Source organism: Schistocerca piceifrons, chromosome 11 (assembly GCF_021461385.2).
Source record: "Schistocerca piceifrons isolate TAMUIC-IGC-003096 chromosome 11, iqSchPice1.1, whole genome shotgun sequence".
Classification (NCBI taxonomy): domain Eukaryota; kingdom Metazoa; phylum Arthropoda; class Insecta; order Orthoptera; family Acrididae; genus Schistocerca; species Schistocerca piceifrons.
Genome location: NC_060148.1, coordinates 114,032,084 through 114,057,684, shown reverse-complemented (window position 1 = coordinate 114,057,684; position 25,601 = coordinate 114,032,084). Strand labels below are relative to the sequence as shown.

Sequence of the window (25,601 nt, the reverse complement as noted above, 5' to 3'; positions counted from 1 at the left end):
AACGTTCTGGACAATTCGAGGTAGCCCAACGTAAATACCATAGAATATTATGGGACATAACCGAGAAGTCAGTTAGTGGACAAAATTCGCAATTATGGACTGCTGTAGAGGCAGCACGCCTCAGTATTTCTGCAGATGACTTCCATCGGCTTGTTGATGCTATGACACGTCGAATTGCTGCACTATTCAGGGTAAAAGGAGGTGAAACACGGCATTTAGAAGTGACCCATGACATTTTTACATCACTGTACGATAAATAAATACCTTTTAGGACTCATCCATTCTGCAGATCCTCCTTACCTGGGGGCTTCCTTGTTGTAAACACATTCGGAAGTTCGGAAATTACGACTCTTATGACACGCGACTGATAGCAGGGTTCGACAAGATTGGATGCAGTTCATAGCTGCGCGAGTGTTCAGACCTTGTTCTACATGATGTACATGTCACGGTCAGCTTATTGGCCACTGCCCAAAACAATTTGTAAAATTTTTTGTGGGGAGCATGGGGGCTATGAAAGTACGCTGTATAGGTTTTTATGTTGGTAACGCCACATAGCGCTCTGTATGAAAGTCACTGGCTGTGGTGTGTGCAGTTTGTGACTGGTTGGCATGGTTGGAATATTCGCCAGTCTAGTGTTGGGAATTTGGATGTGAACAGCGCGTAGCATTGGGCAGTTGGAGGTGAGCCGCCAGCAGTGGTGGATGTGCGGAAAGAGATGGCAGAGTTTTGAGAGCGGATGATCTGGACGTGTGTCCATCAGAGAGAGTAAATTTGTAAGACTAGATGTCATGAACTGATATATATTATGACTTTTGATCAGAAACAATGTATTTGCCTTAATAGTGTTCAAAAGTCATCATATATATCAGTTCATGACATCTAGTCTTACAAATTTACTCTCTCTGATGGACACACGTTCAGATCATCCGCTCTCAAAACTCCGCCATCTCCCTCTCCACATCCACCACTGCTGGCGGCTCACCTCCAACTGCGCAACGCTACGCGCTGTTCACATCCAACTGCCCAACACTACAATGGCAAATATTCCAACAATCGCAACCAGCCACAGACTGCACACACCACAGTCAGAGCGCTACGTGGCGTTACCAACATAAAAACCTAAACAGCCTACTTACATTGTCACGGTCAGTTAGCTTTCAGTTTTTTTATGGAAGGCAGCAATTTATTCACAAATTTCCGCTTCTCACGCTGCCATTTCGTAAATGCTGATCTGACGCAACTTTTAGATGTAGTGAAGCATATCACTAACAAAACACCAACCCTGCATCACAGTTTCACATAACGCGTTCAGCGGCCAAGGCGACAGCCTAGAGATGACAGGTGGACCTCTGCACGTGTCAGCAGTGCAGCACGTCGCGGAACCAGCTTCCACAAACATCCCGTGAGGTGACAACACAGGTGGGCAGCCTCACATTAGTATTGATGGTCGTGCTGGAGGATGTTAATATTCAACGTCTCACACCAATGAAACACTGTGTTGAAAGTGCGACGTGTCAGTCAGTGTAATCGTCATCTGGCGTTCCTTCCACACAGCCACAGCAGGCGTCTGTCACACAACAGGACAGCACCGTAGATTTCTGTGTAGCTTAACCGGCTTCCACTTGTGTAGAACACCTGTGCAGTGTGCCAGTTACTACCATAGCACAATTATTTTATTACCCCACCCCCATCTCCCCGGGAAATACAGGGGTAATTTGCTACAACTTTTGAGGTCCATCATATGAAATATATTAAGCTCCAAAGAGAAGCGTATGGTCTCCATTCAGGTCGTGTACACAAGACATCCAGTAAACGAGGTGCTGTAAGTGGGGTGTAGCTGCTTACCCCTGGCACAGAGAGACATGTGCAGCAAAAAAATTCACTTTAATCGGCTTATGAAACGCACTCCAGCCAGCATCAGTCACTCACCAAATAAGCGGTGAGGAAGCGATCACTGAAAATTCTTTTATATATATATATATATATATATATATATATATATATATATATATATATATTCCACTGAAATACGAATAAAATAATAACTCTCTCTTAAATAATTCTTGGACTTACTTTTCACCTTTAATGTAATGAAAACTATGTCTCACATTGAATGTAGTCTTTGATATTAATGTAACCACAACGTATACTGAATATGTCAGAGATTAAATGGGGTCATATAATAAAAGTCTTTGCATAAGTATCTGTTAAATATACGATAACACTTGTGTGACACACATTGAAATCCCACAGGAACAAATTCTCCATTACACAGTGTGGTCAGAAGCAATCTAAAAAGCTTAGAACGGTGTTGCATGGTAGGTTATCCTGAGAAATAATTGTCAAGATAAAATTCGACAAGGTTGCACCCCTTTCCGAGTTAATCACCATTGAAAATAGCCAATCAGCCCATTGTGCACGCAAATTCCAGGGCCTCACGAGATGAAATTAGTGTCAGCTGTTCTCGCAGCCTAGATCATCGCTCCCGAGACTGGACAGCCTTCGGCTCTGGGTTCGATCCTATCGTCCGGTATCCAATTTTTGTATCGCTGTCATGTCCGGTTTTAGGACACCGCCTCTGGCGGGCCGCATGGATTGGCTGAAGCAACGACCTCATTGACTAATTTCAGCGCTAATTAACGTGGAAGCAGCCCAACGTAGTGGATTTGTTTTTTGACAATTATTTCTCAGCGCAACCTAACCTGCAACGCCGTTACAAACTTTTCACACCGTCCCTGACTATACTATATATGATACATCGTTATCACCAGTATCAGATCACCCAGGATAACGAAGGTACAACGATTAAGATAAATATATATTATACTCTTACATTAACATGCCACAGTAGGGTATAACTACAATTATGGGATGTTTTAATGCAGATCTGAGCTGCAACTACAGCGTGATTATATCAGGTATATCCCAGACACAGATACATAAGCAGTTGCCATCTGGAGCACAGCACGACTTATACATTTATGATCCATATTTGATGCATTCATTCATAACAAATTTTGTTCTCTGGAAAATGGGCAAAGCTCGAAATTAGTCCGTCAGTAAATAATTAGTAAATGTTGCACAAACAATTAAAAAATTTTTCTTCAATATTTCAGAGCTGCAAGACGCAACATACTGAAGAACTTGATATTTTATAGGATACCTGTTGCAATTTATGACCATCATAGTCTTCATCATCTCAGTGTTGCATATTAGTTGTCCAGTTACCTATCATAGCATCAATCGATCAACCTCTATAGGCAGTAAGTTGACAGCTCAATTTACCAGATTATATTATAATTTTGCCATTGCCCTTTCGGGCCTCTGTCATTTTTTCATTAACACTGAGTATTCTACTGCTCGTGAGCTACTTCATACCAACTACAATTACTCTGAATACATCAATGAAATCGATTTTTTATTTTTCTGGAACAGCACTCTCGGATCAGGTATCAGGTTTTAAAATACTCACATTGTCTTTAGCGGTCTTCGTCATACACTTAATCAACATCGCAGCTGGATGATGGTTAGAGTTGACCCACTGAGGGAGAGTTCTCTCTTGCCCACGTCAATTAGCTCTATTGAAACATTTAAATTTCTGTAACAGTGCTTTTAATGATAGTTAAATATCCCACTGGTTTAGCTGCATTACGTCATGAACCCTTACCTTGCTACTCCTCTAACCTCTATGATTTACCTTCCCTGCTGACTTTAAAATCTGTTGTCCTCCAGTTTACTGTCTGTTCTTCTTATATACGAGTCCCTGACAAATGAGCTATCATTTCTCTGAACACCGCTTGATAACCATTGCGTTGCATCAAGCACATCTGAATGTCTGAGATAGGTTCGTCAGTGCCCTTTAAATTTCTGTAAGACTAGTCAATCTGCGCAAAACTTTCATACTTTTATAATTTTGTATAATGACAGTATTTGGAAAAAGAGTAGTCATTGGGATAAGGGAAATTGTGCAGTTGAGGAGAAAACGTCCTTCATATGAACCGAATTTATATCTCTGTCTATCCGTTGTATAATCGGGACAGTGGTCGGTCAAATATTCACCAAGGAAAACCTCGAAACAGTCACACGTTTTGAGAAGTTATTTTATTCAGACAACCAGTTTCGGCACCTCAATAATGCCATCTTCAGGACCCTAAGCAATCCACGTACAGACCATCAGACATATCGATACTTGGATACTGGAGCAATCAATATCTGGATATTGTGAATTGGTCACTGGAGGTGTACTTCAAAGCCTTGACAAAAACTGCGTTACTGAGATGCCGAAACTTGGTGTAAAAATAACTCGTCCAAACACAAGACTGTTTGGCGATTTTCTTCGTAAAAAAGAATTTATGATACATCGTTGTATATACATTTCCTTGCACATAATTTTGAACAAAATCCTTTACATAGGATATTACGATATTTGTCGTAAATGTAATCTTTAATTTTAGTTGCACTCTGTACTTTATACAGTAGTAGTAATACATAAGTGCACTATAGAATAAGATTCAGGCATATATTTGCGTCAAGGCGACTATGAAAAATACGCTTGTCATTTCGAAAAGTATATCCGCTTATAAAAGAGAACTTTTACGACAGGCATAGATAATGGGCAACCCTTGTTACCACAGTTATTGTGTGTGTCAACGCTATGTACAAATTTTCAAGTTAATAGGTACTTTATATCAAATAAAATAGTATTTGTAATATTGGCATGATAGTTAAAAGTCATTTTTACCGTGAAACTTCCCAAAAATGGTAAGTTTAACGTAAATCGGAATGCAGTGTCACAAAGTGGTGTAAAAATTTTTTTCTAATGATACCTCATTCATCCCCGTGTGGTTATTAAACATTGACAGACAAGGGTGTCGACTTCAGAAATAATGGCTATGAGTATTGATGCAGCGGTGTATTTAAACTCTGTAGTATCACACCTCTGTCAGTCCAGTAATACTGTTGACCCTTGTATTTACCTTTAGTTTGTGCGTCATTTTCAACAATTTGATGTTAGCTGTGCTAAGATCCACCTAGGGGGAATGTTGGAGGAGCAATGTCCAAACTCATTAATTCACTGGTGAGTCATTCATATAGCATACACACTAGTGTCATAGACAGTGTGTGGGTCCTGTCACCACTATAGGCAGACCACGCCCCCCCCCCCCCAACGGCCCCCTGGCCCCCCTGGGAACACACATACCCACGCAGTGCCTCTGTGTGCAGCGTTCGAGCCAGCATATGGGGCGGGACCACCCACCACCCTCGCCGTCAGAGCCGCAGCGACCGCGGCCAGACTCTTGCCACAGCTGTACCGCCAAAAGTTGCTCGACACACTCTGCAACCTGACGATGCAGCCGTCTCTCGCTTCTGGTGAGTTGTGTCACTACATGTGCACAAGTTCTGCACGCATACTGCTATTTATTGGAATGTCAATCAAATGTTGTGAAGGCATTACTAATTACGCATATAAAATTTTTTTCGTGATTTTCTTTAGATTTCTATTCTTTTTCCTTTTGTTCATATGGGCATTTCTAATTGTGATTATGTAACATTCTATTGTGGGTTTTAAATGTAAAGATGTAATTGTGAATTATTTCGTTTGCCAATGGATAAGTATGTTTCTTGCTTTGTACCTGTGGTACAGTTTGTAAAGTTATCTTTTGGAATATTATAATTGGTGAAAAATGCAGTCAATAACATTTATAAAGATTTATGTAATTTATGATAACGATATAAGATGTATAGACAGGGGACAGCGATAGTGATATCAATAGTCGAAAGGTTGTTGTGTAGTAGAGGGGATGGTGGATGGTGTGTCTGTGAAGCGTGCGCGGGAGAATAGTACTGTGTTTTATGAAAAGCATACGTAATTGTGTCGACTCTGATACCGAACTATCAGATTGTTAATTCTCTTTACCACTGCGGTACGTAATGCCATCGCCAGCGAACTTTAAGAGCAAATAAACCGGACTGTGAAAGTGCCGCTAACATTACTTTGTTGTCGCCGACACGAACTGTGCTTTTATGCGAATGAACTTTGCTGGTGTTGGTTTTGGGTGGTGGAACTGTTGTACATCACATTCTATCATGCCATGAAAGTGAAGACTTCAATTAACTGTGGAATATAAATGACTTTTAATGACGTTGTCGAAGTTTGAAACGCGAGAACAGAGTGGACATTGTTTACTGCGTGCTTCACACACAATAACAATTCTATGAACTGTGTATTTGTTGCTAAGACTATATGAATGTGATGAACTGTGTAATTATGGACGACAGCGTCACGTACAGGGCATAAAGTGTAAAAATGAGCGACGTCTACGTCATGCACTTTGAAAGAGAGGACATGTCAACAACGGTCGTATACCGGCGTCTTGTGGTTTGTTAATCACCACGGGGCTAATGATACAACTGTGCCGGAACTTTATTTGCGTTTCGCCGGAGAAGATTAACCAGCGGAACTGCCTGTATCCTGCACTCATCTTCGTATCCAGCCGATATCGTGCTGCACAACGCAACGCTTCGAATGCAACAAAAAGTTAAGAGATTTCGCCGAACGCTTTCCCCTGACCTAGAAACTTTCTTTCTCTATTAAAAGTATAAGAATTACAGACTCTATTTAAATAAATTCTTTGTTTAGTTTATGTTTGCTTTCTGCTAACGAAAATAAAATTACAATCAGTGAATTAAAAGTTGCCTGGTAATCATTGTTGAAACACAAGTAAATATAAAATTCTTCCTCTCACTAGAAATAATTCTCGTTGCATGTCAAAATTATTGTAGTTGGATTAAAAACAGCCGACCAGTTGCAAAGGATAAAGTAATCTTTACCTACGTTTCGATAGATTTAAATCTATCTTCTTCAGAAGGCGGCCTGAGGACAATGAACATCGTAATTTATATTAAAAGGTATGAAACATAAGTAAAAAATAGAGTTTAATATATATTAGGAGAATCTTGTATTACAAAATATGAGAAGGATTCCTGGTACTTACAGTATTACATTAACATGGAGTGATATGTCATTATCGTTTTTACAAACATCTGCATAGGTCCATTAGTCCAAATAAAATATAGCCCTGAGAATAGGGTTTGTCAGACAAATAAAAATAAGTACATGGAAGTTGGAGAGCGCATAAGCGACTGAGTAAAATCGGCCAGCGTAGTAGCACTGCAGTCAGGGCAGGTGGCGCTCAGGTCGCGAACTATGTGCCGATTGGCGTACTGAAGCAACATGTAAAATATCCATATTAATTGCGTCCTTAGATAGAGTGACAATAAATAAAAGGAAAGCATTTAATACTCCCGTTATGACATTGTAGGAGCCTTAGAAACATTAACGTAGATACATATATAAAAAAGGCAGGTGGCGCTTACGCCATAAGTTACATGCAGTGGCATATACAGCCAGAATATAAAAGTTATATTATCATATTACTGAAGCCCATAGATCGTATATAAATCAAAACTTTAAGAATAATCAGTGATGGCTCTTAAGACATAAATAACGAAACCTGGTCAACAATCCAGTTAATATACATTCTCAGGGAGCCAAGGTTTTAGAATAAGAGAAAATGACATGAGGGCCGATGTAGTGGCAGCCATACATCGTGAGAATACCACATTACATAAAAGGTAGTGAGCTTATAGATTTGAAAGTGCATTATAGCTTCCTGAGGAAATAGACCACTGAGGTTATCAACATTAATGTTATATATTAAACAGTACGGGTTTCAAACCTTCGAAGAATTGTCTACAGGCAAGGTTCAACTGATCGTCCAGTATATTACCGTCTTTGAGCTCTAGATGTTTAAAAATAAATAACTCTTCCCACAGATCTAGTCTCCGTCCTTTGACTTGTCTGTGTAGGATCACCGTGTCTTCTAACTGTGTGGGCGTATGGCCTGCTATCAAGAGGTGTTCAGCGAAAGTAGAGTTGTGAATATTCGCTCCTTTTTTACCTAATGGATGTTCCTTATATCGTGTTTTCACGGCTCTGCCTGTTTGACCAATATAGTATGAGGGGCAGTTATTACAGGTTAGTTTGTAAATACCTGAATTAGAAAACCAATCGCTGGCAATCTCTACCGACTGTATAAGATTTCTTTTTAAACTATTATCTGTAGAGAAGGAGACATTACAGTTATATTTTTTATTTAGAAGACGCTTAATCCTATATGATATGTTACCCAAGAAAGGGATGGAAATAAATTTTTTAGTTTCTGTGGTATCTGTGGGGAGGTTATTGCTCAAAGTCGAACAATTTTGAGAAATTTTCTTATTGAGCAGGTAATCGATCATGTTCTGGTTGTACCCATTATTAACAGCGATTGCTTTGATGACATTCAACTCCTTCAGTTGATCCGCAGGTGATAAAGGGGTGGTTACCATTCGGTGAATGGCGGAATGAAAAAACGCCAGTTTATGAGATTTTGGATGAGTTGAGTCAGCAGGAATGACATTATCTGAATATGTTTCTTTGCGGAAGATATTGAAATGGAAGGTGTTATCTTGTATGGAAATTGTTAAATCGAGAAAATTAAGTTCACGTTTATCATTTTGAAGTTCTTTTGTGAAGGAAATTTTTTCATGTAAACCGTTGAAAGCATTGAAGAGCTGCTCTAACTCATGATCAGTGCCATCAAAAGCGATGAAAATGTCGTCAACATAACGTGCATAATAGCGGATATTGTGGCGTAATTCTGAACTTGAATTGAAGAATGTTGTTTCCAAGGCATTGATGAAAACCTCTGCTAGAATACCGGCGAGGGGGCTACCCATTGCTAAACCATCTGGCTGTACATACATTTTCCCGTTAAATGTGAAATAATTGTATTTTAAAATGACCTTAAGCAAACCAATGAGTTCCGCAATCTGGGTTCCACTTAGTTTTTTTATGCTTAAGAAGATTCTCTTTTACAAGGTCTATGGTTTCATCAACCGGGACATTACTATAAAGGCTGACGATGTCGAAGGACACCAGTCTAGTGTCAGGCGTACATCTTACAGATTGAATATTGTTAATTAACAATAATAAGAGTATTTTGTCGCGAAATATGGCTTCTCGCGAAAATTACGGTGACCGCCATAATTCCTTGCGTTCTGACCAATAACGTAAAAGCCGCTATTCCCGTATTGGTGCATTTCCTGACGTGAGCGGGAATTATAAATGTCAGCTGTCAAATCACATAGGGACTGTTTACCCAGTAATAAAAGTTTTTGATATTGTATTGCTACGAGTTGTAGTATTAAGAGACGCTGGTTATACTCGAAAGTGGGTAGATGTATGGTGAACCCCCTCGCCCCCTGTTCATGGGGGTATTAACAGTATTGTGTGTGATTCACGAAATTTTGTCTCTTTTTCTAATTCCTTTCAGATATTGTCTTTGATGTCTTTGAAGTTTCAAAGAATATATACATAATTTTGTGAGATCAGGTTAATTTCAGAGCAGTTTCTCGTGATTATTAGAGTTTTCAGTTCATAAACAAAGTGGGATCGTGGCCAATTGAGAAGTATAACAAAGAGTGTGGTTTTCCAACTAGATTTTGGGATGTCTTCACAGTTCAGATTTTGATAATTATTTTTCCTGTGGGTTGAGGTCATCACATAGTTAAACAATTGAATTTAAGTGTTTTTGAAACTATTTCCTTGTTTATTGGTTTATTTAACGTAGATGGTGCTTTCGATGCTGTTCATGTATCTTACAAATTAGTCTTGTTTCAGTGAATTGCCACTCAACAACATTCTGAGTTTAAGGGGACATTGTACGTGAAATTCGTTGAAATTTGATGTTTTCTGTTTTCTACTCCATAACGTACTTTGGACTTTCCAGAACATTTTGATATACAATACGTTAAAAATCAGACAATTGTGAGACCTTCAAATAATATTTTGAATGTTGACGTGTGACTGTCAAATTTTGGGGCTACACATGTACTGCCATATTTGAGGAGTCGTATCTTGAGAACTACACAGTCTAGAAGGCTGTGAATTGCTTTAATTTGTGCCTACTGCTACGTCTCAGAAGTTGGAATTACGAATAAACAAATCAGTCCTTTGTTTCTGATACTAGTTTTCGTTGAAAGTGGTGCGATTACCGGCTATTTTTGTAGTAAGTTAACTTACGTTGCTTTTTATAAGTAAATAAAATGACTAAGCGTAAAAGTAACTTCAAGAAACGTAAGTTTGCGGGTAACAGATATGCGAGACCTGCATTTTCTGCTGAAGCACTAGAAAACACCGATGACAGGCCGCGTCATGCTTTCTATCCACAGCCACCAAATACTTGGTGTAAATACAGGCAAGCTGAGTTTTTTGGTACCCTGCATGAATTTACACATAAACATTCTTTTCCATTGGCAGTAATGGAGGCAATCAGACCTATTTACAGAGATTTGGAAAATCCTGAGCTACTAAAGAAGTGTTGACATGGGAAGACCCAGAATGTGAATGAGTCCTTCAATAATGTTGTGTGGTGCCAGGTGCCTAAAAATGTATTTGTTGTTCTTATGACTCTAAAGTTAGCAGTGTCTCAGGCTGTAATAACTTTTAATGGTGTGAACTATGAAAGACTTAAAGTTCTGGAGAAGTTAGGGGTTAGATTTGGACAGAATACAGCTAAAGGACTGCAGGAACTGGATGAGCTTCGTGTATGTAAAGCAGAGTTAGCTGCTCAGGAAATGACAAAAGAAGCAAGAAAGAGAAGGAGGAGGCAAGCACTGGGCTGTTGTGACACTGAAGAAGACGCAGACTGTGGGACAGGTCAATTCTAGAGCATAAAAGACGCAGAAATGTAAGTGCATATAAGAATTTTTAATAAAAAAAGTTTTAAACCTCAATATCTCTAAACTACATTTTTTGCAATAAATGACCATTTTCTAAAAAAGTACCGATGGTAGAGACATGAAATTTTGACAGCATGGCAAATGTGAGATTGAATATATATGGAAATAGAATAATGAAAATATCCCATGTTGTTTTGTTTTGTGTTCGAAAAAAATAGATAACACGCCCCACAATATAATTTTACTAGTAATTCTAGTTCAGTATATCTAGAAAAATGCATTCAATAATTATGGAACATTGTAAATTGATGTTTTAAATAGTTTCCAAAACAATGGCTCACAAAATTCGATAATTTAACATTGGCGGCATAGGACATACAATGTCCCCTTAAGTGAATGGATCTTTGTGAATATAAGTGTATGGATCATGTCAGTTAAAAAAAAATATTGAAGAAACATTACGTGGAATTGCCCAACAACGGAATATTAACCCTAAGAGGTGTGGACATGGCTTGTTTTGTGTATGTGTTTAAATATTTTGAATTTTCTTTAATTGACTTTTCGTATGTAGTGACCATTAAAAATCTTAATACAAAGGATGTATATGAGAACCTCAGGTGGTTGTGTTTCCACTGTAGACAGTCCCCCCAGCAGTAGCACCTGCAGTAGGCAGTCCCTTGCCCCCCCTCCCCTGTGAATGTGCCCACCCATGCAGTGCCTTTGTGCGCAGGATATCAAAAGCCACATGGGAAGGGACGACCCCCAGCAATTACCGTCAGCCCAGCAGCGACCACAGGTGGACTCCTGCTGCAGCTTCACAGCCAAATGTTGCCCGACACAGTCCACCTCCTGATGATGCAGCCGTCTCCCGCTTCTGGTGAGTTATGTCGCTAAACATGTAAAATTTCTGCACTCCTGCTGTTATTTATTGGAATGTCAATCAAATGTTATATTAAAAAAATGAATTTAAATATTTTGAAACTATTTCCTTGTTTGTTGGTGTATTTAACATAGATGCTGCTTAGGATGGTGTTCATGAACCTTACAAATTAGTCTTGATGAGCTTGGGTTTGAAAGCAGGGATTCAGTGCATTGCCATTCAACAACATTCTGAGTTTATGTGAATGAATCATTGTGTATATAACTGTGTGAGAACCTCAGTTGGTTGTGTTACCACTGTAGAGAGTCCCCTAAGCAGTAGCACCTGCAGTAAGCAGTCCCTTGGTAACCCCTTTGAACATGCCCCCCCATGCAGTGCCTTTGTGTGCAGCATGCCAGCAACCGCATGGGGCGAGACGGCCCCCAGCACTTGCTGTCAGTCCAGCAGCGACCACCTCTGGAAGAAACAGCTTCTGAGGAAACAGTAAGCGGAATTAGAAGTAGGAGGCCCAACAACAGAATATTAATGCGAGGGGTGTGGACATGTCTTGTTTCTGTATGTATTTAAATATTTTTAATTTTCTTTAAATGACTTTGTGGATAGTTTTGTATGTAGCGACCATTGTTGTTCTTGTTGTTGTGGTCTTCAGTCCTGAGACTGGTTTGATGCAGCTCTCCATGCTACTCTATCCTGTGCAAGCTTCTTCATCTCCCAGTACCTACTGCAACCTACATCCGTCTGAATTTGCTTAGTGTATTCATCTCTTGGTCTCCCTCTACGATTTTTACCCTCCACACTGCCTTCCAATACTAAATTGGATTTCAAAAGCTTCTATCCTCCTCTTGTCTAAACTATTTATCGTCCATGTTTCACTTCCATACATGGTTACACTCAATACAAATACTTTCAGAAATGGCTTCCTGACACTTAAATCTATACTTCATGTTAACAAATTTCTCTTCTTCAGAAACGCTTTCCTTGCCATTGCAGCCAGCCGAAGTGGCCGTGCGGTTAAAGGCGCTGCAGTCTGGAACCGCGAGACCGCTACAGTCGCAGGTTCGAATCCTGCCTCGGGCATGGATGTTTGTGATGTCCTTAGGTTAGTTAGGTTTAACTAGTTCTAAGTTCTAGGGGACTAATGACCTCAGCAGTTGAGTCCCATAGTGCTCAGAGCCATTTTGAACTTTGCCATTGCCAGTCTACATTTTATATCCCCTCTACTTAGACCATCATCAGTTATTTTTCTCCCCAAATAGCAAAATTCCTTTAATACTGTAAGTGTCTCATTTCCTAAACTAATTCCCTCAGTATCACCTGACTTAATTCGACTACATTCCATTATCCTCGTTTTGCTTTTGTTGATGTTCATCTTATACCCTCCTTTCAAGACACTATCCATTCCATTCAACTGCTCTTCCAAATCCTTTGCTGTCTCTGACAGAATTACAATGTCATCGGCGAACCTCAAAATTTTTATTTCTTCTCCATGGATTTTAATACCTACTCCGAATTTTTCTTTTGTTTCCTTCACTGCTTGCTCTATATACAGATTGAATAACATCGGGGAGAGACCACAACCCTGTCTCACTCCCTTCCCAACCACTGCCTCCCTTTCATGTCCCTCGACTCTTATAACTACCACCATTAGCGACCATTAAAAATCTTAATACGAAGGATGTATGTGAGGACCTCAGGCGGTTGTGTTTCCACTGTAGAGAGTCCCCCCAGCAATAGCACCTGCAGTAGGCAGTCCCCCGCCCCCCCCCCCCCCGCCCTGTTAACGTGCCCACCCATGCAGTGCCTTTGTGCGCAGCATGCCTGCAGCCACATGGAGCGAGACGACTCCCGGCACTTGCCGTCAATCCAGCAGCGGCCACAGCTGGACTCCTGCTGCAGCTTCACAGCCAAATGTTGCCCGTCACAGTCCACCACTTGATGCTGCGTCCGTCTCTCACTTCTGGTGAGTTGTGTCGCTACACATGCACAGTTTCTGCACTCCTGCTGTTATTTATTGGACTGTCAGTCAAATGTTGTATTAAACAAATTGAATTTAAATATTTTGAAACTATTTCCTTGTTTGTTGGTGTATTTAACATAGATGCTGCTTTCGATGGTGTTCATGTACCTTACAAATTAGTCATGAAGACCGTCTGTTTGAAAGCAGGGTTTCAGTGCATTGCCATTCTACAACATTCTGAGTTTATATGAATGAATCATTATGTATATAACTGTGTGAGAACCTCAGGCGGTTGTGTTATCACTGTAGACAGTCCCCTAAGCAGTAGCATCTGTAGTAAGCAGCCCCCTGGCAAACCCTGTGAACATGCCCACCCATCACACAGGAATTCCAAACTGCATCAGGATCATTAATTAAAACTTCCGGGCTGAATTGCCGTGGTCCATATATAAAACTTCTTCCCCTTCCTGACGTTTCGTTGCCGGCTGCGGGCAGCATGTTCTGAGGTGAGCCAGCGACTGGCTGCCAGGCTCTGGTGGTCCCACTTATATAGAGCGCTTAGGAAGGAGAAGAAGTTTTATATATGGACCACGGCAATTCAGCCCGGAAATTTCAATTAATGAAGACGCCGGCCGTGAGAGCTTACATGCTATGATTAGACGCCTCTACGGGGAGGATATGTCGATTATGGTACGACGACTGGAGAGCCTACGTAAGAAGAAAGCTCAACAACTTTGTTCACACACTTTTTTGCTACGTTGTCGTGACACTGAGACAGTTCCGAAGTTTTTGAAGACGAGAAGAATGTTCCATACAGCGCAACCGAACCCTATTTATTTACGCATGGAATTGGCGATGCTGTGGGAGCGGATCCATGAAACACGTCGAGGACTTACGGTAACTAGTAGTCAACTCTTAAATCTTCATTTACGTATTAGCAATACTACGCGGTTGGGTGATTGGAATAAGGTGGATAGATTAACATTTAGATCTATGGAACTTAGCGCAGAAGTGTCTTCTAATAGGCAGAAGAAGTTTGAGCATTTACAAAAACCGGAAACATTGATTACAGACAATTCCCATACAGTTCTCCACTTGTCTGGGAAAGAACTATCTAAGGAGGAAGTCTCTGTTCTTTAGAAAGGAGGAAATTTTGCTATCACTCCATCACAGATTCCCACTGAGGATATTATTGCCAATATAGAAGCAGGGATTCGCCTGTTATCACCGCATTCTGCCGATGAAATCAAGATGGACACAGCCAGGATATTACGTAAAGCCTAGCCATCCAGCAGTAATTTATCCCTAGGAGAAAGGAAGGCGTTACGGGAGATTAATGCGGACAGGAATATTATTGTACTTACTGCTGATAAGGGTAATGCTACTGTCGTGCTGAAGAGTGAGGATTATCACACAGAAAGATCAGTGACCTCTTGGATCCTACCACCTAAAAAAACTGATAAAGGACCCTACAACGAAAGTGTTAAGTGCTACCCAGCGATTAATAAAAAGCTCTTCCATTCCTACAGAAGATAAAAGATACCTTTGCAAAACTGAAGCTTACCCTCCTAGACTGTATGGGTTACCTAAGATACACAAGCCCAATGTCCCATTGAGACCGATAGTAAGTGCCATTGTGGCTCCTACTCAAGAGCTGGCTAGGTATCTTGCTTCTTCGTTGCAGCCGTATATAGGTAAAACTGACACTCATATTAAAAATTCCATGCATTTTATCGAAAAACTGAGGGAGATCACAGTTAGTCCAAGTGACATCCTTGTCAGTTTCGATGCAGTATCCCTGGTCCCTGTTGACGAAACTGTTTCTTACATAGCGGATATGTTTCCTACTGATATAATAGCTTTGTTTCGACATTGTCTGTCCTCGACTTATTTTTAATATAACAACGAGTTCTATGAACAAATTGATGGGGTGGCCATGGGTAGCCCTCTAAGCCCTGCCATTGCTAATCTATTTATGGAATTTTTCGAACAACAGGTGCTGCAGTCGACCAAAAAAAAAGCTCTTTGAAATGGTATCGATACGTGGATGACACCTTTGTGATATGGAATCATGCTGAAGAGGACCTGAGTGACTTTTTGGTGCACATAAACAGTTTCATCCAAGGATACAATCCACTGTGGAGAAAGAGAGTAATGGACAATTAAATTTTTTGGATGTATTGGTTATTAATCGGGCAGATGGGACTTTAGGGCACAAGGTATATAGGAAAGACACACACACCGATCGTTACCTACATAAGAATTCGAATCTTCATCCTAGGCAGAAGAGAGGAGTCATAAAAACTTTAGTGGGCGGAGCTAATAACATCTGTGAACCAATTTACTTGCAAGATGAATTAAGCCATTTGCAAACAGCTTTCAAGAGAAATGGGTATACTGTCAAGGAAAAAGATCGAGCACTCCACCCTAGAAGAAAAGTGCCCGAAAACACACGACAACAACAACCGTCGGCTGGAAAAGTTTTTCTTCCATTTATTCATAACATCACGGACCGTATTGGTAAAGTTTTGGCCAAGTTTCAAGTGGCGACAATCTTTCGACCTACCAAGAAAATTAGGTGAAAGATGCATGACACCCCTTAGCTACCCTAGGTGTGTATAAAATTCCGTGTAGCTGTGGCATGGTTTATATTGGAACAACTAAAAGGAGTGTTAATACTCGCCTAACGGAACACAAAAGGAACTGTAGATTGGGACACATTGAGAAATCAGCTGTAGCGGAACACGTTTTCAAAGACGGTGATCACGAAATAAAATTTAGTGAGACAAACGTGATAGCTAGGACCTCACATTATTATACTCCCATGTATAGAGAAGCTATAGACATCTACAAGCACGGAAATAATTACAATAGAAAAAAGAAGGATTAAAATTAGACAAGATATGGCAATCGACTTTGTACCAACGAAGTGACAATCGATTACCTGTAATCGAGAGAAATGGCACTAGCCAGAGATAGTTTTAAAGTCGAAAGCCCGTGACGAGTGGTGACGCCATCTAAGCGCTCTATATAAGTGGGACCACCAGCGCCTAGGAGCCAGTCGCCGACTCACCTCAGAAGATGTTGCCCGCAGCCGGCAACGAAACGTCAGGAAGGAGAAGTTTTATATATGGACCACGGCAATTCAGCCCGGAAGTCTTAATTAATGAAGACGCCGGCCGTGAAAGCTTACATGCTATGCATCAAGATCCACTACAAGTACTATGACAGTTAGGCAGGAGGTGAGAAAACTTGGATTTCATGGTTGAGCAGCTGCTCATAATCCACACATCACACCGGTAAATGTCAAACGACACCTCGCTCGGTGTAAGGAGTGTAAACATTAGACGATTGAACAGTGGGAAAACTTTGTGTGGCGTGACGAGTAACGGTAAACAATGTGGCTATTCGATGGCAGAGTGTGGCTATGGTGAATGCCAGGTGTACGTCATCTACCAATGTGTCTAGTGCCAACAGTAAAATTCGGAGGCGTTATGGTGAGGTCGTGTTTTTCATGGAGAGGGATTGCACCCCTTGTTGTTTTGGGTAGCACTATCACAGCACAGGTCTACATTGTTGTTTTAAGCACCTTCTTGCTTCGCACTGTTGAGTAATTCGGGGATGGCGATTGTACCTTTTTATCACGATTGAGCCACTGTTCATAATGCACGGCCTGTGGCGGAGTGGTTACACGACAATAGGATTGCTGTAATAGAATGGACTGGACTGAACAGAGTCCTGCCCAGAATCCTGTAGAACACCTTTGGAACGCCAACTTCGTGCCAGGCCTCACCGACCGACATTGATACCTCTCCTCAGTGCAGCGCTCCTTGAAGAGTGGGCTGCCATTCCCCAACAAACCTTGAAGCACCTGACTGAACGTATGCCTGCGAGAGTGGATGCTGTCATCAAGGCTAATGGTGGGCCAACACCGTATTGAATTTCAGCATTACCGATTGAGGGCGCCATGAACTTGTAAGTCATTTCCAGCCAGGTGTCCGGATACTTTTGATCACATAGTGTCTGTGTGTAGTGGGTGCCCAATGTGAAGACCGTGTAAGGTCCATCGCATTAAGGGTACTAATACTGAAAATGTAAATATTGATAACTTATATAATCGGTATTAAAGTCTTAAAAACTGTGAAAATAATGTAGTTTTATGATTGAAACAGAATCGAATCGTTTTGTTTTTACCCCTCAAAAAATATCATTTTCACCCTCAGAGGATAATTACCCCAGGTTGGGAACCACTGTGGTAGAGTGATGGTAGCAACAAACTGGTCTCTCATGGGGAAAAATGCGTTCACCGCGAGGATTCAGAAGTAAATATGTGGCCTTGAAGAATAAAGATGTAGAGTGTTAGTAAATTTTTTTTTTATTAAAGGTATTCAGAATTTTCATGTAAGAGATTCACAGGTATTGCTTTTCAATATGCCCTGGTAGATGTGGGAAGTAACTATAGTCAAGACCAAATGTCAGCTTTTCGCAGAAAAGTAAAAGGGCAAAGCAGGTGTCAATTGAACACTTAACGGGTGTGCACGGAATGGAATGGAAGATCAGATGCAAGAAACAGTTACAAATAACAAGGAGTTAGATAATCTTATTAATAAGCTAAATTTGAATTGGTTTAACGTAACTGGGAGACATGGGATGCGCTAATTCGAACGTACTTAAGACACTGCTTGCAACGATAAAGGACAATTAAACGAGACTTTTTGATACCTCGAAGCTGATCGCCTGTGACATTAATAAAATAAAATATTTAGCAGAAGCTCTTCCACTGCCTAACACATTTGCTAAGAGAACCCAGACAGCAGTACGTTGGTCAGTATGCTGTGGCAACCTCTTCAAGACTGACTTTAGTGCCACCATGTTGCAACACACAGAAGTACCTCTGGAGCTCAACCAATGGCGCTGAACATCGCAGAAGACAAAAACGCACCACATTTCTGTATGGAAGTGTCTCTTCGTGGCACTGGAGTCCCTAGGAAAGGCTAGATAATCCACCAGCTAAATTCTGCTCGACAGTGTTACGTGGATACCCATTACACCAAGAAATAGTATAAGTAATCCAATGGTGACCACATAAATTAGAGGTAGTTCGTGTGATCTAATTACCTACATGATCGCTGCCAGAGAGAAATTGTACAGGATTCTATAAAGTCCACGTCTGGAACACCCATAATAACGTTTGTCACTCAGAACGCTGTATGGAACTGGATGAGGAAAAATAGCTTTGTTCACCAGAGCATTTTACATGCACATCGAACAGAGGCAAATTCTTCAACAGAATTAGACAAGTCCCCAGTACAGTAAATGACGATTTTAAGGAAAAGAAATGCTGAAGACGCTGATGGTTCAGGAACAAAAAATTCATCTTAGTTACCTGTGAATGTGAACCATTAAACAAAAACGGCAAAGGTAAATGCTCATGCTAACAGGAAATTGTAATTCTGGTGCTGGTCTGACATAGGCTCAGTTCCAACTCAAACACTGAAATCAGTTCCTGTATGCGTATATAATGTTTTAAAGAAAGAAACAGAGAGTATTTTTGGGCGAAACTAGGTTTATCAGGTGCAACATATCCATTCGCATACTACAATGCTTGAGTGAGAGATTGCATGGGAGAGTGCTAGTCCAACAGAGTGTACACACAACAGAAATATTTTAGATCTCTTAGCTACGAACAAACCTGACCTAATCAACGTATAAAAATAGAAACTGTGGTTAGTAACCATTATGTCGTCATAGGGACTTTGGTTACTAAAATTAAACCAATCACGAAGGCTAGGAGAATATTGCTGCTAGAAATAGCAGATACACAGTTGCTAGATCCCATTAGACAATGATTTGACATCATTTAGTTACAGTACAGTGGACATAGACGATTTATGGGGAAAGTTTAAACGGATTGCAAATCACACTCTGGAGAAGTATGTGCCATGTAAGTGGATTGAGGATGGTTCAACAACGAAATTCGAAAAATGCTGCGAAGGCAAATGCTGTTGCACTCTCTTTGCAAAAGAGAAATTCGTCCGTCTGTAGAAAGTTGGATGAGCGAAATACAAAACAGCTGCCACCGTCATACTTTTGCACTAGATCTTTCCAAAAACCATTGAAAATTCTCGTGCCACGTAAAACTGCCATGAGGGTCTTAGGCTTTTATCCAGTCACTCGTTGACCAATGTAGTGTGGTAATAGGAGATAGCACACAAAGCCGATGATTTAAATTTCGCACTTAAGAAATCGTTCATGCAGGAGAATCGAAGAAACGTGCGGTCGTCGCAAAGACTCCCATATGGAGGACATAGCAATAAGCATGACTGGTGGAGGGAAACAACTGAAAGACTTTAAAGCAGATGAGTCGGCTGGTCCTGATGGAAATCCACTTAGGTTTAATAAGGAGTACCCCACACCAGGGCTTCCCAACGTGTGGTCCGCAGACCTCTTAGGGGTTCGCCGGCTCTTTCTAGGGGGTCCACGGCCACCTTTCACCAAATCGTGAGTAAAATTATTGAATTAAAATGTGAAAATCAAATTCATCACAATTTTTTTTTTCTTTGAGAAACATGTGTATAGCACTCGAAAGTTGGCAATAACATTCGATCCATATTAATCAGGCTATAGTGTGTTGAACAAAGGGAGTAAATCCACTAGTAAGTGTCTGGATACAGTGGGAATTCAAATTGGATCGTTAATTTCAAGTTGTTTTCATTCATCTCTAAACCAAAGACTATTGATACTTCTGCGGAGGGGAGGGAAGGGGGGGTCATTGGGAACATGGTACTTGCATTAAGAAGCTTTCAGTTACCATGGGTTTTGCTCTGAAATTTAAAGTTACTGTGCTCTTGACTGACTAAGGGTCCGCCATGGATTTTCGACTGAAGAAGGGGTCCGCCAGCTGAAAAGGTTGGGAGGCCCTGCTCTGCAGCATTGGCACCTTACTTAGCTTTTAGTTATCGCGAATGTCTCACCCAGCAGAAAGTCCCAAGGGACTGGAAAAAGTGCAGTTGACTCCTGTGTATAATTAAGGTAAACGAATGGACTCACATAATTACAGACCATTATCTTTAACATTTGAGTGCTGCAGAACCCCTGAACATATTTTCAGCTCGAACATAACAAATTCCGTTGAGGAGGAAAAGCTTTTGTCCACAAATCAGCACTGTTATACAAAGCATGCGAACCTTGGATGAAGGGCAACAAGTAGATTGTATATTCCTCGATTTCCTTAAAATATTTGACGCAACGGCACGTTGCCGACTATTAAGGCAGGTACAAACATACAGAACAGGTTCCCCTGTATGGGCGTGGTTCAGAGGCTTCTTAAATAACAGAGCCCAGTATGTTGTCCTCAACAGCGAATCGGAAAGATGGATGTCGTCAGGAGTGCCCCAGTGAAGTGTGATGGGACTGCTGGTATTTTTTATATACATAAATGCTACGGTGGGCAGGGTAAACAGTAAACTGCAGCTGTTTGCTGCTTATGCTGTCGTGTAGGACACGCTGTCACCGTTCAGTCACTTACAGAAAATTTCTGGTTGGTATAACAAACGACAGCTAGGTCTAAATGTAGAAAAATGTAAGTTTTATGTAGATGATTAGGAGAAACAAGCCTGTAATGTTAGAATAGATTATTAGCAGTGTCTGGTTGCACAATCATGTCGATTACATATCCAGGTGTGACACTGCAAAGCAGTATGAAATTGAATGAGCATGTGTGCATTGTAGTAGGGAAGGTGAATTGTCAGCTATGGCAGAATTTTAGGAAACAGCGGTTCATCTGTAAAGGAGACCACATACAGGACACTCGTGCGACTCATTATTGAGTACTGGTCATGTGTTCGAGATCCGCACCAGGTCAGATTACAGAGAGACATCGAAGGAATTCAGAGGCTGGCAGCTAGATTTGTTACCAGTAGGTGTGAACAAGTATTACAGATATGCTTCAGGAACTAAAACCGGTATCACTGGAGGGAAGGCGACGTACTGATAAAATAGAGAGAACCGACATTCGAGGCTAACTGCAAATGGAATCTAATGGCGCCAGTATAAATCACCATGAGGATAAGGTTAGACAAATTAGGGCCCGTACAGAGGCATACAGACAATCGTTTTTCCCTCACTCTGTTTGCTAATGGAACAGAGAAGGAAAAGATAACAGTTAATCAGGACAACTTTTGACCAGTCAGGGTATCTCTGCAGCAGTTTCTACTTTTGTTCCAAATGGCTGCTGTTGTATCTACTTGGATTGTTCTGGACTGAAAATAACAGTTTTATTACCTCTGTGGTTTCTAATTTGTATTTCAGTTGTCTTTGCAGCTTCCTACAAGCTCTCAGGCTTGGGATTATCCTTTAAACTGCATCAACTGTGAAGACAGATTCTTGCAACATTGACTTAAGTGGAATAATTCCAGGTCTATCCACATATCTAGATATTTGAAAGTAAACATGCAGTATTGAACTTACACCGTTTGTTATTATTTCTTACTAACACCTGATGTCCATCTGGCACATCTTAATTTATCCATATCATTAGATACAGCAAAATTAGTACATTCTTTGAGGCTGGTCTAAAGCTACCCTAAACGATAGTGTAACTTTGTACGAGTGTTAAAACAGAAATTTTACTCGAATATAGCACAGTTTGTACACATTTCCACTTTGCAAAGCACACAGTTAATATAGATGTATAATGTTACAATGCATGTTGCCGTGTGTAGCTTATTTTGTGTCCAGAAGTTTCAAAAAATGGAAAAGTGTTATGAAGTTCACAGAATGAGATTTTCACTCTGCAGCGGAGTGCGCACTGAAATGAAACTTCCTGGCAGATTTAAACTGTGTGCTGGACCGAGACTTGAACTCGGAACCTTTGCCTTTCGCAGGCAAGTGCTCTACCAACTGAGCTACCCAAGCATTACTCACGCCCCGTCCTCACAGCTTTACTTCTGCCAGTACCTCGTCTCCTACCTTCCAAACTTTATAGAAGCTCTCTTGTGAACATTGCAGAACTAGCACTCCTGAAAGAAAGGATACTGCGGAGACATGGCTTAGCCACAGCCTCGGGGATGTTTCCAGAATGACATTTTCACTCTGCAGCAGAGTGTGCGCTGAAATGAAATTTCCTGGTAGATTAAAACTGTGTGCCGGACCGAGATTCGAACTCGTGACCTTTGCCTTTTGCGGGCAAGTGCTCTACCAACTTAGTTACTCAAGCTAGAGCACTCACCCGCGAAAGGCAAATGTCCCAATTTCGAGTCTGGGTCCTGCACACCATTTTAATGTGCCAGGAAGTTTCTGTTATGAAGTTACTTCCAATGAGTATAATAGTGGTACAGGTTACCCTCTGCCATGCACCATATGGTGGCTTGTAGACACAGACAGTGCGTGTGTGTGTGTGTGTGTGTGTGTGTATGTGCGGGTGGATGGGTGGCTGGGTGGGTGGGTGCATGGGTGACTGGGTGGGTGGTTAGGAGGGAGGGTTGATGTGGAGTCATTGTTATTTCTGAAGTAATTCGACGGACTTGTTATGCCCAAGTCAGTAATTTTCTGTATCTGCAGACGGTGTGTCAGAAAATTTACGAAAAACAGGACTGAATCGTTTTTCTGTCATTACTTACATATGTTATTAGTTACCTGTGTTTCCTTCCTGAGTAGAAATTGCTACCCACATAAGGTAGCGTTAGAAGTATGTTTCAGTGTAGGTCAATGATAGGTTACCAACAGCATTCTGAGGACTAAGGAGGTGATTCCGTGGAGTGAGTAACGAGAGGGAATGCAGGAGTTTTTATTGGTAAGTTGCCGAAAATTTTGACTATGGGCTACTGACATGTATCTGATGGTGTTGCATTGATTAATCTGTAGCATGCATGGGTGATTTCTAGATTTGTAAGTTACTGCTAGGCAGAAATGTGTTCAGAACTGCTCACAGTTTCACATGTGAGTTCCTTTATCTGGTGTGTGTATGTTCATAGTAGAGAGTATGAATGTCAATGTTTTGTGCAGGACCCTTTCTGGAGAGGAGAAAGGAAGGAGGCTGATAGAGGCAGCTAAGGAGGGGGCGCTAGAGAAGCTGCATGCGTTACTGGCGGCAGGAGCGAACACAGGAGAGAGGGGCAGGGACAGCTGGACGGCCCTGCACTGGGCAGCATACAGGGGGCACCTAAAGGCGGTGAGCTGTCTGGTGGGAGCCGGTGCAGAGGTGGACGTCAGGACCAGCTGGAACTACACACCTCTGCACTGGGCCGCTTACCACGGCCACGCAGATGTGGTGTGGCGGCTGCTGGCAGCCTCCGCCGACCCCAACGCTAGGGGTGAATCGGGGTGGACGCCACTCCACGGGGCTGCAATCAATGGTCACACACAAGCGGCGGCTGCGCTGCTGAAGGTGGGGGCCGACAGGGGAGTCAGGGACGACGGGGGAAGGACCCCCCTGGACCTCGCCAGGCAGAACAATAAGCAGCAGCTGGTGGAGATGCTAATGCAACACTGATATATGGTACTAAGGGACATAAATCTAGGTACATACATTTTTTCAATATTTAAAATAAAGAATACAAGAAAATTTAATCCTTTCTCCATTCCTTTGTACTCCTCATCTTTTGGTGCATCTAATTACTCTGCTAACACCACAAAAACTGCAAAAACAGAATATATCTGAAAAGTAATGTGAGAGGTTTCAATCTGTAAAATATTTCATATGCAATTTCTGTAGAAGTTCAATGACAACTGAAAAATACTCTATTATCAATGAACACCACATCTGTCTCTCAACCTTTTGTTCCTCATCTCATGGCTTATAAAATATTCAGACAGCTTACAAGAATGTGGTCGACATTTTTCACAGCATCATGTATTTATAAACATGAACATCCAGCCTCCTTTAAGACAAAAACACGGAAATTTCGGCAGTTGTCTAATGCATCACCCAGCATTACTAACATTAACTGTTCGAACAAGTCCCCTAAATTATCTAATTACTGGAAACTATTGGCTAGTAGTGTATGTGGTGCCATGTTACACTAGCATAAGCTGCACCATACTCAAATTACTGTCATATAAGTTATACAGTTAGAATGTGATCTCACACCTCTGTGTGTACAAATACTTTCCATGTTTAATTACAATGTCACACTGGTAGCAGCACTTACATCATGTCGTGCCCCTGTTATCTACATTCGACTTACATTGAAGAGCCTAAGAAGCTGGTACACCTGCCTAATTTGTGTAGGATCCCTGCGAGCATGCAGAAATGCCACAACATTACATGGCACCGGCTCGACTAATGTCTGAAGTAGTGCTGGAGGGAACTGACACAATGAATTCTGCAGGGCTTCTCACAAATCCGTAAGAGTACGGGGGGGGGGGGGGGGAGGGGGGTGGAGATCTCTTCTGAACAGCACGTTGCAAGGCATCCCTGATATGCTCAGTAATGTTAATGCCTGGGGAGTTTGGTGGGCAGCCAAAGTGTTTAAACTCAGAAGAGTGGTTCTGGAGCCACTCTGTAGCAATCCTGGATGTGTGGGGTGTCACATTGTCCTGCTGGAATTGCCTGTCGTAATGAGTAATGGATTTGTATGGACGCTGATGATCAGAGAGAATTCTTACATAAATGTCATCTGTCAGAGTCATATCAGGGTCCCATAACACTCAAAACTGCACACACTCCACACCATTACACAGCCTCCACCAGCTTGTACAGTTCCCTGCTGACATGTAGGGCCCATGGATTCATGAGGTTGTCTCCCTACCAGCACACATCTATGTGTTCGATAAATTTGAAATGAGACTTGTCCAACCAGGCAACATGTTTCCAGTCATGAACAGTCCAATATCGCTATTGACGCGCCCAGACGAGGTGTTAAGCTTTGTATCACAGCTGCCACAGCCTTTCGTGCCGACTGCATTTGTCTGAATATTTTTGGTGGCTGTGAACTAGAGTGACAGCAGTGACGAGATTGTTGTTTTGCTCTGCGGGTG

General features: G+C 41.4%; 1 protein-coding gene across 1 annotated transcript; it reads left to right on the top strand.

The window, feature by feature from the left end:
• The first annotated feature begins 1,334 nt into the window (after window positions 1–1,334).
• On the top strand, window positions 1,335–24,114 carry LOC124719775 (ankyrin repeat and protein kinase domain-containing protein 1-like). Its single transcript, XM_047244973.1, has 4 exons — window positions 1,335–1,402; window positions 11,516–11,662; window positions 13,479–13,625; window positions 23,628–24,114. Exons 1-4 carry the CDS (start codon window positions 1,335–1,337, stop codon window positions 24,112–24,114), a joined length of 849 nt encoding a protein of 282 aa, XP_047100929.1.
• The last annotated feature ends 1,487 nt before the right edge of the window (window positions 24,115–25,601 follow it).

What these genes read in the sequence shown, in the direction of transcription:
- LOC124719775 (XM_047244973.1), top strand. Translation starts at nt 1,335, where the DNA reads ATGACAGGTGGACCTCTGCACGTGTCAGCAGTGCAGCACGTCGCGGAA. An exon ending in CCAGCTTCCACAAACATCCC is followed by an intron (nt 1,403 to 11,515) that starts GTGAGGTGACAA and finishes CTTTGTGCGCAG; the next exon opens with GATATCAAAAGCCACATGGG. An exon ending in GCAGCCGTCTCCCGCTTCTG is followed by an intron (nt 11,663 to 13,478) that starts GTGAGTTATGTC and finishes CTTTGTGCGCAG; the next exon opens with CATGCCTGCAGCCACATGGA.